This window comes from Spermophilus citellus, assembly GCF_964194105.1.
Source record: "Spermophilus citellus genome assembly, chromosome: 5".
NCBI classification, from domain to species: Eukaryota; Metazoa; Chordata; class Mammalia; order Rodentia; family Sciuridae; genus Spermophilus; species Spermophilus citellus.
The window spans coordinates 1883254-1900547 of record NC_138186.1 but is presented as its reverse complement, the minus strand read 5'-3'; the positions used below and the strand labels follow the sequence as shown (position 1 = coordinate 1900547).

At 48.8% G+C, this 17294-nt stretch overlaps 1 protein-coding gene across 1 annotated transcript in view; it reads left to right on the top strand.

The window, feature by feature from the left end:
• SCGN (secretagogin, EF-hand calcium binding protein) overlaps positions 1-17294 on the top strand; it is a gene marked incomplete at both ends in the record, with an annotated part of 35012 nt that overhangs the window by 14254 nt on the left and 3464 nt on the right. The window contains 6 exons of the mRNA XM_081295640.1: positions 695-751; positions 1151-1228; positions 9476-9531; positions 13351-13396; positions 13612-13671; positions 15000-15068. Of these exons, the coding sequence (XP_081151766.1) occupies positions 695-751; positions 1151-1228; positions 9476-9531; positions 13351-13396; positions 13612-13671; positions 15000-15068 (366 nt within the window). The remainder of the gene's footprint in view (positions 1-694; positions 752-1150; positions 1229-9475; positions 9532-13350; positions 13397-13611; positions 13672-14999; positions 15069-17294) is intronic.

Genomic DNA, 17294 nt, shown 5'->3' with positions numbered 1-17294 from the left:
TCAGATCTCCAGCTCTGTCTCCTAGCTCAGGACGCAGCTGTGGCCACAAACCAGTGGGAGGGATGGCTTGCCCCTGGGAGTCACCGAGGTAGCCTCTCCCTCCACCCGGAGCCACGGCCATGCAGGCGAGGTCACCGTGTCCCCGGCAGTGTGTGTGAGCCCACCCTTTCACTGGGAGGTGTTGACGTTTGGCGTCTCAGCTTTGAGCAGGTGACTCCATCTCATTTCCCACTTGTGTGGGTGCCAGGTTGTCACGTGTCCACCTTGAGGATGGTTGTCTGACAGAGATGCAGCTCGTAGTCAGGGATGGGCAGACCACGAGGGCAGGCTGGCTTCAGCCCTGCGCTACCTCTGAGCTGGCGCTGCGCTGTCGTGTGGGTCTCTCAGGGGTCCAGAGTTGTTTCTGTAGCATCCTGCACAGCACAGCGTTGAAATGCATCTCATCCTATTGTTTCATACGGAGCCTTCCCATGGGAGCATGTGACCCTTATAAGTGGCTTCAAGTGGACACAGTGCCACAATTTGGCTGAGTTCTTCCCAATTACTGTCACCAAAGAAAGCCTGAAATTCCCTGTGAAAGTCTTACTTGCACCAGTTGGGACAGTTTTCAGATGCTGAACCATGGGGGACACCAGCACAAGTCCATCTCTCAGCTTTTGAGGACAAATCGCTTAAAGACTTTTGTGTGTTTCAGATTTGGCGCAAATACGATGCCGACAGCAGTGGCTTCATATCAGCGGCTGAGCTTCACGTAAGTGTCCCTGGGGACAGCCGCGGGGGGAGGGGTTTTTATCCTTGGCGATTTGATATGTGTGCATCATGAGTTTTATTTCCATGATTCTAAGAAACATGGATTTGAATAGATTACTTTAAAAAAAAGCATGCCTGTTTAGAAGACTCAGCAGGTGCGGGCTGTGACGCTCTCTTTAGCAAAGAGGTACACTTGAGCACTTTCGCTTTTTTCCATGCCTGGAGCTATTCTCTGGGTTCCCTGAGCTCCCTTCTAACAGTGACAGCCCTCCATGCTTGGACTTATTGCTTGTCAAAAACATCCTACCTCCTTCTTCAAACAAACAGTCATAAGGCCTCTACAGAGCTTTGCAGCTTATTTACTTACGACATACAGTGTCACTTTTCTCTGGTGTCACAGAACTTCCTCCGAGACCTCTTCCTGCACCACCACAAGGCCGTTTCCGAGGCTAAGCTGGAAGAGTACACGGGCACCATGGTGAGTGACAGAACTTCTCTCCCCAGGGCCCCTTTCCCTCTGCTCCTCTTTGAGACCAACTGCGTGCACCAGAAAGCCTCATCTCCCGAAAGCACTGGCTAAAGCTGAATCACTTCAGCTTTTCTCTTGGGAACAGGCTGTGTGCATGGGGGAGGCTGTGTGCTGTCTTTGGGGAGACGAGGGAAGTCCAGGCAACATCAGGCTTCTCAGTGCCAGGCCAACAGCCCAAGTGGTAACAAAAGTCACAGGGAAAAAGTCAACATGGACCTAGGTGATCAGGACCAATCAGATGGGCATGCTTGCCCCTCGGGGACGGTTCTGCTCATCTGGTGTGTGGTTCCGTGTAGTGGGGGGTCAGAAAGAGGGGGTTGTGTCCTGACCTAGGACAAGCGTTAGCCTCCCAGCATCACTCAGATCTGTAGTGACATGGATTTAACGGTGCCTAGACACCGTGAGGGCAGTGAGCTGCCGCATCTGAAGCACACTGTGGTATTTGCTGTCACCATGTCACACTTACGACATCCTTGTCCCAAATGACTCAGAGATGTCGTCAGCGTCGGGCTTCCTGAAAAATGGTGAGGTATGAGGAGTTGCCCTGATGACTCGCTCTCCCATTCTGCCTGATTTTACCTCCCTGCGTCTCTCCAGCCCTAGTCCACCTTTTGTGCTGAATGGAATCTGGCTCCTCTGCCTGTGGCCTTCACCATATCCGCCCCCCACCCCCATGTGAGCTGCCTTTCATCAGATCTGCAGGTTTCTTCCTTAGAAAGCAAGTCATTTGCTGATGGAGGCTTAATCATGTGCTTGTGGGTGGTTCCACTCATTACCTTAGGAGTTCTGGAGCAGACCCACCTTGCTGAGCCGGGCGGGTAGTGGGGGTCGCATACCGCGTGGGTAGTGGGAAGAGCCTCTGGTTCTGTTAAATGTGCCCCCAGCTTGATCTATGCAGATCCTCAGTTGGCGTTTGCAACCACTGGAAGTTGGTTTAAGGTATGATAACCCAGGAAACTCAGTTACTTAGCAGAGGGTACCAGCTGAACTGGAAGCTGTCCGGATTTGCCTTTCTGGACCCGTCCCTACCTCTCGCTCTGGAACCTGGCGGCTCTGAATGCTGACCCCAGTCAAGTGAGTCTCCCGGGACCATGATAAGTTGTGAATGGCTTGGACAGGAAAAAAGATGATGCCCAGGAGAGAATGACACCCCAGGGCAGGATCTCAGCTGAGGAGACAGACTGGCGACCTGCTCTGTTGGTTTGTTTAAACAGCTCACAAAACGACGTCCAAAACCCTGTGTAAATATGTGCCCAGCACTTACGGGGGAGCGGACAATCCCCCAGCTCAGGAAGTTGCCTCCCTGCTGCAGAGCTGGCTCCAGGTCCCTTTTGACTAAGCCCTAGGGAAACCTTGTAATGGAATAAAGAACCTGCAAAAGGGCAATTAGGCTGAAACTGCCGGGGACGGAACAGGGAGCGGTCTCTCTAGCTGAGCATGTTTTAAACATTGTCTTAATGTCAGAATGTCAGCGCTGGCTGTTACCTCAATTTTATTAACTTATAAAACATGAAGGACATAATGAATATATTTGCATTTTGAATCTCCAGCATAAGTTCCTGGTATAAGTTCTTCTCCCATGAAGCCCAGGGGCTCGGAGGGCGTCTCCCACCTCCACTACTTTCTGACTGCTTAGTCGAGCCTGGCTCATCTTTTCCTACTTTTCTTCATCTGGCTCTTGTTGGTCCTTCGAGATGCAGTTGGAGGCCATCTTTCCTGAGAGCCTCGCAGGACCTTCTCCCCTGGCGAGTCCAGGGCTGCTCTTCTGTGCCCCTAGCACCATCGGTGCTTGCCGCCTTCATAACATAGTCACTCATCCAGTTCATTCTTTGAATATTGGTTAAATTCTCATTAAGCCCCAGGCACTATTCTAGTCCCTGGTGATTCAGAGGTGACACCAGAGGCAGAGGGGAGGCTGCAGGACACAGTAAATGCAATCAATAATGCATCCATTGCAGGAGCGGGTGGAGGGTGATGGGAAAGTGGTGCCAGGCCAGGGCTGCAGGTGCCCTGGGCGGCGGTGGGTGGGGAGAAGGGGCAGCTTCCTGTGGGCATCAGGGTGGCCTCCTGGGAAGGTGAGATGCCTGGAAGGACTGGGGAGCAGCGAGCTCAGCCCCTGGGCAAGAGTGTGCCTGGGTCTTGCCAACAGGGAGAACCCATGTGGCTGCTGCAGAGGGAGAAGGGGGTCTGAACAGGGACCAGACGAGCCTGGATTTCTAGGCCATCATGGGGACCTGGGTTTAGACTGAATCAAAGGGGAGCCGCTAGAGGACTGAGCAGAGGCTGTCAGCATCCGGCTGCCGTGTTGACGAGTTTGACACAGGTGAGGGTGGAATCAAGAAGAGCCCCGGGAGGCTGCTGCCATCTGGGTGAGACCCTGGCAAGAGGACCACCAGGTCACGGTGGGCAAGAGCTGAGAACTGGATCTGTCACTAAGTGGAATCAAAGAGATGTACGGATGAATGGGGGAGTTGAGTGTGACAGTGACGTATGTGTCTGGGTATTGTCCTATGTGAGCCAGCAGGCTTTGCTGTGACCAGAATACCCCACAAGAACAACTTAGAAGAGGTGTCAGTCAGAGACAGACGACTCCATTGCTCTCCGTCCACGTATGGTGGCCCATCATGGGGAAAGGGCCCGGGCGAGGAAAGCTGCTGGCCCAGGGTGGGCCTTAGCAAAACCCCTGACACTGCATGGAGAGGTGCAGCCCACACCAGGCAGGGGAGAGATCAGCCGTCTGGACAGGATGTTAGTGAATCATGTCTACTTTTATTAAACATAAGCAAGTACCTGTGGGAGAGATACTCACATCCCAGATTAGAGCATGAAATAGCGCAAGGCAACACGTTGAAACCCAGCACCTTGGCAGACAAAGAGAACTGCATGAGGTGGAGCTGGGCCCATCCCCGGCAGCTGTGGCTCTTGTCAGTCAGGCCTGGGGGAGCCGCTGTCTCTTTCTCCCTTCCGTAGTCCTAGGTGTCCCCTCTCCGATCCAGGCCGACCTGGGATGGGCCTGGGCTCAGTCCTAAGGTGGTTCCTTTTTCTGGGTCCACCTTCTGTCTACTGGTGATCTCGATTAGCTAAAGTTAATGACCTCAGTCTCTCTCTCTGACTCAGACCACTCCTCTGAATTTCTTGGGCACAGCTGGAAATGTATCATCTTCAAAATCGAAAATACGACCTTCCTCACAAACCACCGGCTGTTTTTCTTCACCTTAGTTAGGGAGAATATGATCTTTCAAGTTGGTCAAGGCACAACTCTCAGAATCATCCTTGATGCCTCTTTTTCTCTTACTCCACCTCTAATCGGCCGATCTTATGGGCTACTGTATGAGTTCCTTTTCTAATCAGCCATTTTCGGTAACTATAACAAAATACCTGGGGCTAGGGACTTAATTTTTGGTTGTTATGACAAAATACCTGAGAAAAATCAACTTAAAAGAGGAAAGATCTACTTGGCTCACAGTTTCAGAGGTTTCAGTCCAAGGTCATCTGGTTCCTTTGCTTTGGGCGGAACCAGGGTGGGGAGCATGTGGCAGAAGAGGCTGCTCACCTCATGGCAGCCAAGTAAGAAGAGAGAGAGAGAGAGAGAGAGAGAGAGAGAGAGAGAGCGAGCGAGCAGGCCAGGGTCTGAGGACAAGGTACATTGCAAAAGCATGCCCCAGTGACCGACCCCTTCCCACCAGGCTGTGTCTCCTGAAGTCTCCACCAAGGGTGCCGCCCACTGCCACTGGCCCTTTGCACTCCCCGCATCTCCACCAGGATATTCCTAGCTCCAGGTATGCACGTGGCTTGCTCTTTCCCTCGAAGGTCTCTTCTTACCGGACCTTTCTATGACCACCGGTTCCAAGCTGAGCCCCTCAGTTGCTGCTCCACAGACTCCTACATAGGTAGGACAGTCATGTGACTTTCATATGGAGTTTCATCACCGATTTGCCTGGTGCTGACCTTTCCCCCTCTGCAGAAGACCCCCTCCGTGAGAGCGGGAATCTTTGCTCCCTGAGCTGAACAGTGCCCGGCTCACAGTAGATGCTCAAAGTGTGGGTCCAATGAACAGAAGCACCGATGAATGCGTCTTTGTTGAATGAAGAAATGAGTGAATGGCAGATGCCACCGACGTCTTAGGAACCCGCCAGACTGCAAACTCCTCTTCTTGGCCCTCAGAGCCCTCTGTGCCTGGCCATCCTCCCCCCACTCACCTGGCCCCCTCCTCCCAGTCGGACTCTGCGGGCAGCCCTCTGCCTGCACCTGCAGCAGAGCTCTGCACTGTGTCCACCGGCACCGTCCTCCCTTCCTCCCAGCCTGCAGGAAGCCCCCTCTCCCGCCTCCGTCCTCCCCAGGGCCAGGTGCTCCCTCCACCCCCTGCTCTGGGAGGTCACAGGGATGGCGCCAGTGTTGCGGGTCACCCTGCATTTCAGACCTGCGTTTGGTCTCTGCTCTCCACTCCCCAGAGTGTGTGCCACTGTGGCGATTTCTGGGGATCTCGTGCAGTACCCGGCGTATCGTTAAACTGTTATTCTGTTGTAGGGACAGACGAGGCAGGGCACTAAAGACAGCCGGAAACCGTTTTATTTGGCTGCAGCCAGGCTCAGAGGGCACAGCTTTTGCTGTAATCAATCAGTCCCCTGAACCCCGAGTTCAGGGAGTTTCAGAGTTTTATACCCAGCGTGTAAGGGGAGGGACTCAGAAGGTCACAGTCTGCAGAAGTTCACATAAAAGCAGCTTTTTCTTTCACTGTTCTGGGCAAGTTAACCCTTCAAGGACCACACCTGAGAAGGGGGGAGCTTCTTCTCCCCTTTCTTTCCTCCCCCTGCCAGCTGTTACCACGGAGCCCAATTGTAACTTATCTTAAAAATGGAGACATCTCTGTGAAGCCCAGCTCAAGGCCAGAGGCCTGGTTAAAGGATTTGTCCTTGTTACCACATGTTGCATTTGCAAACACACTTCTACAAACTACTAGACTGGATACATGTTTGTGAAAAACAAGCCAAGGGGCGTCCATCACCTGAACTGCTGATTTTCCCCAGACCGCTGGCCAAGTAAAACAGAGCATCAGGAACATAGGAGGTTTACCCATGTTGAACTCTTGTCGAGACTCTTTTGCTTAGAGTCTTAAAATCCATTATGGTGAAGATTTCTGGAGCTCAGTTAGGATGTTTTGGGGAGGACAGGGTTCCACTGCGATTCAGTAAATAATTGTAGACTAATAATAGAAGAAGGGGCTCTACGTGCTCTTTGACACAATAATATGATAATTACCAGATAAAGATGATGATCTCTTTTTAAAGTTAGGGGAAAAAAATTCTGTTAAGGACTGAAGTTTCAGTCTCTCTAGGAAAACTCAGGCCACTGAGCAGGAGGCAATACCCATCGCCTTTTTCCCAAGGACAGAGAGGCATTTAGAAAAGCAAATGCCACATCTCTGGCATAATCTATGGCGTCAGATGTTTTATTTCATAACCAAACATGGAGCAAAACAAATTCATAATGAGACATTCAGACTCCATGAAGCCCAGAGCTCTGGTGACAGATGCGTTGTGTTACCTTTCCGTCACTGTGACAAAACCCCTGGGGCGGTCACCTAATAAGGAGGAAAGGTCTGTTCTGGCTTGTGGTTTCAGAGGCTTCAGCCCATGGTGGCTTGGCCTGTGTTTGGGCCTGTGGTGGCAGTACATCATGGCAGGGACATGTGGTACAGCAGGCCACCCACCTCGTGGCAACCAGGAAGCCAAGAGAGAAAGAAAGAGACCGGTGTCCTGAGTCCCCTTCGGGCAGTCGCCCAGTGATCCAAGACCTTCCACTGGGCTCTGCCTCTTGAAAGTCCCCCCACCCCTGCCAACATTGTCACAGGCTGGAGACCAGGACTTTAGCGCATGGCCCTCAAGGGGACACTTCCCAACCATGAATGAGCTTAGACTTGCATCTTGCCAATTTCTTAGACAAATTTAATCTTTCTCAACTTTGGTTTTCCTGTTTGTGCCATGCAGATATTTCTTACCTTAGCAGGATGTTGTGACCATGAAATGAAATGACATATAATGTATCAGAACTCAAATGGTCACTATTATCACAGTTGTAAAACTTAAGAGCTCTTATTATGTTCCAAACAAAGGGGCCAAATTCAAAATTCACCCAAACAGTGCAGAGTCCTGAGGTCCCCCTGGGTCTGGTTGTCCCCCTGTGGTGGGCTGGCCCCAGGCTCCCTTAATTACATGCTTCAACTCACAAGGTCAGGGCCTTGGAAACCGGAAGGACAGATCCCGGGTCCGTGTACCATTCACCCCCATATGCACACAGGGTGAGAAGTTCAGAAAGAGGTTTTCAAAAGAACTCCGGTTCTTAAGTGGATCACGCCGCCCGCTCTCTGATGTTGAACCTCATTGACATGAACTTGGTGTCCGCTCTTCCTCAGTCCGATTTTGAGTGAAGGGGCTTTCCCCATCTAGGTTTGCTCCCGGAGGAGTGGGCCCCCTCCTTATGAGGGAGCACTGGCTGAAAGCTCCTGCTGATCCAGCTCTCTGTTCAGATGGAGCCTCTCATAGTGACAGTGACAGAGATAACTCTGGCAAAGGGTGCCACTGCTGGACTTTACTGGCATGGCGTTCAAGAGACACCCCTGGACGTGTTCTGTGTACAGATGAATAAGGATATCCCTGGGCCTTTAGTAGATTCTGTAATGTACATTTTGGTGCCCAAGTTTTGGGAGCCTGGGCTTTCCAATCAAATACTAAAAACACACTGGATTTGGAGCAGGAGGAAGGATTTTTTAATGAAAAAATCTGTTGGATGTGTTTCCAGATGACCTCAATGTCTCTTTTTCCCTGTGCGGCCTCCTCGTACTATTGGGTTTAGAGACTTTCTGTGGCTTTAAAATGTTGTGAAGTCAGAAAATGCACTCACATCTCAACTCTCACCTGCCACACGTGTCTCCTCTGTCCTGCCCGACTGACCAGCCTTCCCACCTGTGGTCAGTGCAGAACGTGCCGACTCTAGTGCTGGAGTCTACAGCCGTGTCTGCTCTAGTGCTGCAGATGGGCTCCGTGGAGTCTCTCTGTGCAGAGAGAGGCTCAGCCCTGGCTCCTTCCATCTTCTGGGAAGGTAGGATTTCCTCTGACAGGAGCCCCGGGCTGAGGTGCTGATAGGTCTGTCACTCAGCTCTTTCATCACCGTGTCCAAAAAGCATGGTGAGGACAATGCAGAGGAGGAAAGTTTGTTTTGACTCCTGGTTTCAGAGGTTCTGTGGCTGGCTGACCCCACAGCTCTGGGCCCAGTGAGGCAGAGCATCATGGCAGAGGGCATGGAGGAGGAAAGCTGCTCAGGACACGGCAGCCAGGAAGCAGAGAGAGCTCTGTTCACCAGGGACAAGTACAAACCCCCAAGGGACACCTCAGTACCTACTTCCTCCAGCGACACCTCCCTGCCTACAATGCCCACTTAATAATCAGTGGATCAACCCACTGATTAGGTCATACCTCCCTGATCATTTTGCCTCTGAATATTCTTGCGTTGTCTCACATGAGCTTTTGGGGACACCTTGTATCCAAACATAACAGTGTGCTATTCGGTTGCTGTGAAATAATTTCAGAAAACCCTGACTCAAACCAAGAACCCAGGTTTCAGGCTTTAACCATCAGGCACAATACCACTTTGTTGGAAACTGGCGGTTCTTGCTGCTGTCCACCAAAAAACTGCAGTTTTCCTCCTGAGCACAGGTAGGACTACACCACTCAGCCCCCATGAGGTTAGGTGTGGCCGCAGACCTGCTCCAGATAATGAAATCTTAATGAGCAAGTGATTTGCCATTCTCTGTGTCTCTGTGCCTTGGCAACTGGGAATGTTGCCAGAGAGTAGCTCCTGCAAGTCCCAGAGTGCAGACATGGAGCCCCTGCAAGTCCCAGAGGGCAGAGGTAGAGCCCCTGTCAGCCCCCCCACCCCCCGTGCCACTGGAGTCAGAGAACCTGGGTGTGGTATGCCACACAGGTTAACCCACTCAGGGGCAGGTGCTCTGAGCCATCCCACACCGACCTGAGATGCAACTCGGTCTGTAACAAAGATGAATTTCCCCCCAGACAGAGGGATTCCCCCGCCAAATAGGCAAATATGTAATTAGAAGGGCGAAATAGAAAAGCACTTGATGACTTTCAGAATGAACTGTTACAAATATTTCTTACAACTGTTTTTCCTTGTGCATTTCAGATGAAGATCTTTGACAAAAATAAAGATGGTCGGTTGGATCTTAATGACTTGGCAAGGTGAGTAGTGTGGAAGTGAGGTCACGGATTCAGAGATACCTTCCTAGGGGTCTGAGGACCACATGTACATGCTTTCAAAATGGGGGGTCAACGGTCACCTGGAGGGCAGAAGATGATGTGCTTCTTAACAAACAAACTCCTGTTTCTGAATCTTTGGGGGTGACAGATCCCTCTGTGAAGATAATGAAAGCCCTTTCCCTAAAAATGTACAACGAGTAACATTTTCATGAAATTTTGTGGATGGACGGGTCATGAGCAGAGCCTGTCCTCAAAGATCAGACAGTTATGGCCCCACATTGGGGCTGTGACCAAAAAAGAAAAAAGAAAAAAAAGAAAATCATCCTGAATCCATTCCCTGGCTTTGGGAACGTTGAACAGTTCGCCCAGGACACGGCTGACACCTGAGCCAGACCAGTTATGTGCTCTGGTCCCAAGTGCTGGAGTGTCCTCAGTGGGACATCCGGTGCCTGAAGGGTAGACATGGAAGAGGACAGGATAAGAGCAGAAGTGACCGGATTACAAAGGTGCTGGCTGTGAGCCTGGGACCATGACATGTGACTTTGTGTATCAGGCTGCTTTTCATTGCCATGTTGAAATACTTGAGGTAGGCTGCCTCGTAAAGAAAAGTGATTATTTAACTCACTGTTTTGGAGACTGGGGGTCCAAACAGCACATTACCGGCTCTGGCAGGGTCCCCCTGACTGTGTGACGTTGTGGTGGGCGTGTGTGTGGATCTCCACGTCTGTGCAGACTCTTTCCTTCTTATAGCACCACCAGGATTCCATCAGGGGGGTGCCATTCAATGGAGCTAATCCAGTCACTTCCCAAAGACCCTCACCTCTAAACACCAGAGTTGGATTGCTTCCACCCTCCTGATACCACTAACGCAGATATGGGGGTCCATTCCTGCGGGAGTCATACCTGGGGGACAACCCGGGTCAAAGCACAGCCGGTGTTCTGTCAAGGCCAGCTGAGCCCAGACGACGCGCAGCAGGTCGGGCTGGAGGGCCACAGCAGTGGGCAGCTTCTGGCCAGCTGGGAGGGGGGATTTCAGGGACTGAAGGCAGGTTTCAGAGACGAGGAGATATTGTGAGGATGTCACAAGCAGGTCAGAGCTCTGTCTCTTAGCAGACGTCACCTGCGGCAGCTGTGTCTCCCTGGAAGCTGCTTGTGCCCTGTTTTGAGGGACATCTGTGAGGAGGAACACACCTGGAAGAATCTCCCCTCTAAGGACCCTGACACGGCTCCAGCCCCTGGATGGACTTCTCCCTGTGCCTCTCAGGGTGGTGGGGCCCCCTGAGTGTCCTCTCTGCCACTGCCCAGGACCTCATCCTGATTTGGCCACCGGATGCAGAGGGTCAGAGCGTTTCTCCCAAAGGCCTGGGGCAGCAGGGTCGCAACCCGTAGTCCTGACTCTGCCCCCACTTCCCACTGATTCTCTTGGCCAACATAAGCACGGCCCCTGTCCAGAAGAGGTCAGGCAGCCAGCGGAAACAGTCAGCCCTGGGAGGAAAGTGCCGAGGTCCAAAAGATTCCTTCAACACACGGAAAGGAGAGTTAATTAATTATTTTAATTTTTTATGTATTTATTTTTTTATGTGGTGCTAAGGACTGAACCCAGGGCTTCATGCATGTGAGGCAACCGCTGTACCACTGAGCGACAACCCAGCCCAAAAGGAGAGTCCAAGCCTCACCACTCCTTCAGCAACGTTTGCCTCTTCTGGGCATTTAGTACAGATAGACTCACACGGGGCACCGTTTTTCAGGTCTCCTTCTGGCATTTGGCACAGGGTTTCCTGGCTCTTCTGACTTGTAGCATGATCCAGTCTACATTTCTTTTTAGGGTCTACTAATATTCCAGTATGTACACACTCCATGTTCCCATCCATTACTCCATGATTTGGGGTGTTTCCTCTTTTTAGATATTAGGAGTGTCACTAACCACCAGTGTTTCTGTACAAGCTTTTGTGTGAATACACGTCTTAATTCTCTTCATTTTATTCCTGTGAGTGGGATTTTGGTTCATATGGTAATTCTATAATTCTATAATAAACTGCCCAATGGAAACACCAGTTCCACACCATCTCAATCACTATAGATTTGGAGCAAGGATCTAAAGTGGGATCCTCCAATTTTGTTCTTATTTTCAAGTTGGTTTTGCTTATTCTGGGTCTTCTGCATGTTCTGATGAATTTTAGGATCAGATTGTCAATTTCTGCAAAAAAAAAAAAAAGCTCAGATTCTGATGGTTTTGTTGGAATCTCAATTTGAGAAGCACTGTCATCTTTACAATATTGTGTTCTGATTGAGGAACATGAGATATCTTGCCATTTGTTTGGGTGTTCTTTAATTTCTTTCCAAAATATTCTGTTCTTTTCAGTCTTTAGGTTGCATCTCTTTTGTTAAGTGTACATTCAAGTGTTTTGTTCTTTCTGCTGGGTTTTATCCAATGCTAGTGAACAGAGGTGCCTTGAATTTTGCAGGGAGATCTTGTATCCTGCATCCTTGTTGTAACTATTTATTAGCTTTGATAGTTTCTTGTTTCGTTCTTTGGATTTTTTACATATAAGATTGAATCACCTGCAAATACAAATAGCTTGACTTTTCCCCTTCATTCTGCTAATCTCTGTTTTTAATAGAATATTTTATCCATGTACATTTAATCTGATTCCCGATAAGGTAGGATTTATATTTGCCTGTTTTCTATTTGTTGTCTCTGCTATGTTTTTGTTTTTCTATTACTCCTCCGTGTCTCCTTTAAGTTGAATAGATATTTTCTAGTTTACTATTTTAATTCCTTTATTATTTCTTTTACCATATACATTTTTAAGTTATTTTTTGAGTTATTCCTCCTCTCAGGGAATAAGATTACAATTCACCTCTAAATTTAGAACAACATAATTTGCATTAATACTAAGTTAATTTCAAGGTTTTACTAAAACTTTTGCTCCTATATAGTTCAAATCTATTCTTCAAATCCCTCCCTACTGTTTTGTGTTATTCAAATTACATCATCAAACATCATGTACATCATGTGCCTATCAACAGGTTTTTGTTTTGTTTTGAGACAGGGTCTTGCTTTCTTGCCTCAAACTTCTGGCCTCAAGGGATCCTCCTGCTTCAGCCTCCCGAGTAACTGGGACTAGAAGCATGCACTACTGTGCCTGGCTCACAGATTTTTAATTATTGCTTTATGAAGCTCTCAGATTTTTACTTATGATGTTATGAAACTGTCTTTTAAAAGAGATAGAAAAACAAAGTTACACACAAAAATTACGTATCTGCTTTTCCACTTGCGTATGTAGTTACCTCTGTGGCGGTCAGTTTGTCGTTTCTCCATGTGGGTTCATGTTTCTGACGGGTGTCTCTCATTTCCGTGTGTTTCCCAGTGTTTCCTGAGGGCTGTGTGCACACCATTCATCGATCTTACCGAGATCAACCTCTGTGTGTGTGTTTTCTAGAATAAGCATTTCCTGGATTGCTACAAGAATTTGGTTCTTTTCCAGAGTTTTGAAAATGTAATTGTTTCTTTCCAGTTTTCTCTTTGCTTTTATGGAAAGAGGATTTTAATGAGCCCACACACTCTGCCACTTCCTACCACAGGGAAAGTTTGAAGTCCCTCCAGGCAGTACTGACGTTCATGGGGTCTCTCCGGCCGTCCCTTTACCTGTTCCCGTGAGGCGGGATCCTGAAGGCCCCGCACCTCGCTGTTCTGCTGGCTTCCCGGGAAGCCGTGGAGTCGTTCCTCATGTCAGAGGTGTGGAAAGAGTGAGAGCTGATGGAGCTTCATGTGGATTTTATTTTATTTTTTCCCCTTAGAATCCTGGCTCTCCAGGAAAACTTCCTTCTGCAATTTAAAATGGACGTGAGTATGCCTTTCCCTAGGTTGTGCCCTTGTTCCTCTGCGCCGTGGGGAGGGAGAAAGGAGGGGAGGCAGGCGTTGGTCCTTCTTTTAGCTTATTTAGACACCGACGAGGCTCAGAGTGGAATCAGCAACCTTGAGGGTCACTACTGGAGGTTGTAGAGGTGCCCAGGGCCAGGAGGACCAGGCTGGACTGACTGGATGCTCTCTCCATCCAGGCCTGCTCCACGGAGGAGAGGAAGAGGGACTTTGAGAAAATCTTCGCCCACTATGACGTGGTAAGTGTCTCCCTGCCTGCGCTGGCCTCCGTGTGGGCACATCCTATCCACATTCCTGAACTCTTGTGGCCAGTGGCCATCCCGCACGTGTGTTCTGAGGCCAGGTACCTGCTGCTCCTCCAGGGATGTCCAAGAGCTACGTGTAAATGGGCCCGAGCATGTTCACAGTTGGAGGGGGGTGAAACCACAGTGTCTTTGTTTTTTTGCTTTCATCGGAATTAAGAAAGTTTCTCCTTTATGTGTGACTAAAAGCCCATTTATGATCACAGGCTCATAAAAACATACCAACACACCTCCCCATGTGCAACCAGAGGACACGGAGGCAAAGCCGCACCTACTTGGCATAAGAGCGGTTTCTCTCTCCAGGACCAACTGTGTGGTCACATTTCTGGGGGAGGAAAGCAGTCTAAAGCACCAGGTGCAGTTAGGAGATGGCCTCCTTGAGAAGGCTGCAGGCAGCATCCCCCGGAACCAACCCGGCTGGACGTCTGTGTTCTGTTCTGAGAGGAAGAGCAGCAGGGTCAAGGCTGAGGCTGCCAGGGTCCCAGTCACCTTAGGGCTTAGCAGACGGTGATCTGGGGCAGGTTTCCTCACCTCATCAGCCTCCAGGAGCCGTGTTCCTCTTCTTTGTAAAGGTAGAGGATAAAGACAATAAACTCCCTACCTAATGCAGTTTCCATGTTTGTAGTGCTTGGAAAATACACCAAGACGTGGAATTTCAAAAATCGTATATTAGAAGCTCAGGATGAAGGACATGTGAAGAGAACGGACACTTTGCTGTCGCTGGGATGTTAGAGAACAGATATTTTAATGTTTTGTATTTCATAGACATCCATGTTTATATGAGTTATAAAAAGGGTAGGAAAAAATAGTCTTGACATACTGACAATTATAATGTGTTCACTCAGCATAGGCTCCCTTGATTTACTCTCTGTGTTTCCATAATTACCAAGCCACTGCTCAGCCATTAAATAAAAATTAAAAATGTCAATCTGTCCTTCAAAGGGTCAATAGGGTGTGCAGTTACAGCAGTCTGAACTGAAGATTGGAGTTTGGAAGAGAAGCAGCCAGTGAATTTCACGTGTTTTCAAGAGCTCAGGGACCCAGACCTGCTGCTTCTCACGTGGCGACAGGGAGCTGTCTGTAGGGAATTCCTCCAGTGCACAGGACTCCACGTTCTGCAGGAAGGACTTAAGTTGGATCAGGCCATTTCTAGATCAGTTTATGGCTGCAGAGGAACACCCACTTGGTCTCCTCACCCACTTTATTCTTGAACCTTTTAACTTAAGAAAATGCTGTTGGGTGATTGGATCTTTTTTATCTTTCAGAGTAAAACTGGAGCCCTGGAAGGCCCCGAGGTGGATGGTTTTGTCAAAGACATGATGGAGCTGGTCCAGGTGATGTCCTGAGGCTGTGGGGGCGGATCCCGTGAGGGATGGGGTTGCTATTTTGATTGATTCTATCTTTCATCCTGGGAGTGAGACTGAAGGTTAATGCCAGAGAGAAAACTCTACAGATGTAGTCTATTTGAGAATCTTTAAGAGCCTGTGAAGCCCAAGAGACCTCCCTTACTTTCTTAAGATTGAGTTCAACTCACGTGAAGTTATTATAGAAACATCTTTTTGCTTTACCAAAATAACTCGGTATTACTGTATATTTCACTATTTTATTTTTCATTTGCAGAAAATCACTTCTAACTCCCCAGACTTGGTTATTAGAATAACTAAAATAGAAACAAAATTTAATTTCATATAACAAATCTCATATTTGGGATTGTAAATTTTTTTTTTCACCAAGGGGTTTCTTTCATACCTTGCAATTAACAAGCATTTTTTTTTTTTTTGAGTCCCAGAGGGTTGATTGGCTGCATAATCTGCGTAAGCAGATAATTTCCAACTCCTTCTTTTCCAAGGGACTGTGCAGACAATGGATTCAGCAGTCTGTACCCAAGGCCCTTTTTTTGAGGTTTGTTTGGTATACAATGTATCCTTGTTAGTTCAGATAGCTACAAATCAGAATAACAATTATCAATCACTTTTGAAGCCCCAGAGTTCTTTGCATCTTATTTAAACTATGGAGCCTTGAAACAGAAAAGTGTTCAGATAATCAATTTTTGCACAAGTCTCCAGGAAGTTCACACCCTGGGACTCAGCGGGCCCAGGCTGTTCTTTCTTCTGTTGGCTGGGATGACTGGGCACCTTCTGTGAGGCCTGACTCTTGTCAGTCCTGCCTGGCTGGTCCCTGTCCTCTTCTTTCCCCCTTGACCTGTTTTCCCTGGTGGTGACACAGAGGGCTCTTGCACCACCAGAGCTACCAATGGGCCCTTGTGTGGTATTTCCCTTTGCTTTGGTTGCTAGAGGAAAGCCCCATTCTTCTCATTATCTATTTAAGAGATGATGTGACAGAAACCAAGTCATCATGGTGGGACATTAAAGATGCATGCACCAGGAAGGGCCAGGCTGGGGCTTTCATTTGCTTTTGATGGGATGCATGGGCTGTGAGCCTGGCTTGGAGGGTGCCCTCTCCAAAACTGACTCTTCATCCATACAATAGGTGCAATAGTATCTGATTCCCGAGTTTTTATGATGACGAGGAATAATGTAAACTGTCACAGTCCCTGGGTGACAGACTTCCCAAAACGATCGGCTCATTTGAACAAAGCAGCTGGAATCTCTGGAGCAAGTTTAGCTTGAGAACAGTTAACACTCTCGAGAGCTCCAGAGATTCCAGCTTCAATGACTGTAAAACTCTCTGCAAATTTAGAAAAATATTGGAAATAAAGGAAGAAACGAGTTAAGTAGTCGAGAGACTCTAGGCCAGGGATTCAGGTTCTAGGCTGAGTGTTCTGGGTCCCAGGCCGTGACAGGCAAGGTGACCTTGGCAAGTCATTTAGCATCTCCAAACCTCAGTTTCCTCATACAGAAGGTGGGAGTCACCAGAGATCCCACCTCCATAAGGTTTACATGAAGATTATAGAGGCAAACCTGCATAGAGCAGCTAATGTTGTGCTATTTCACTGTTATCTAGGATAATAAGCCGTTACTGAGAGATCAGTAAATTAGCCGTTATGAAGATCTCACAAATTGATCTGGAAGCTATTAGCTTTTATAGCTTTAGTTATAGCTTTTGACCTTTGCTACTTCTGACTTTTCTAAAAGAAAGGCCAGATATCTATATCTATATTTCCTCTCAAAATTCACCGCTTTTCAGCCTGGATAATCTTCATAATTTTCAGTGATTCTGCCCTTGAGTCCTCACTGTCTGGCAATAATTTCCAAAGGCCCAAAGATAAAGGTGGAAGTAAAACTCAAGTCAGAAACAGAAGAGACATTTTTTTCCCCCAGAGAGAATAAAAGAGAAGGGAAAACTTGTGGCTCACAGAGCAGTCACAGTTATAGGAACAGAAGCCGGGGTGGGGTGCAGGGGAGCTGCGCGGCTGCAGTTGGCCCCATGAGAGGCACATGGGGGAAAGGCTGGAGATCGGTGTGCAGGATGAGTGAACCTGTGCTGGACAGGCTGGGCTGCTGATCTCCGCTCTGGGCTTCCTGGGCGCCCGTCAGGCCAGCAGCAGCCCCTCAGCTCCCTCCTCATGAGGAGGCTGTTTGTAATCTCAGAGGGGCTAC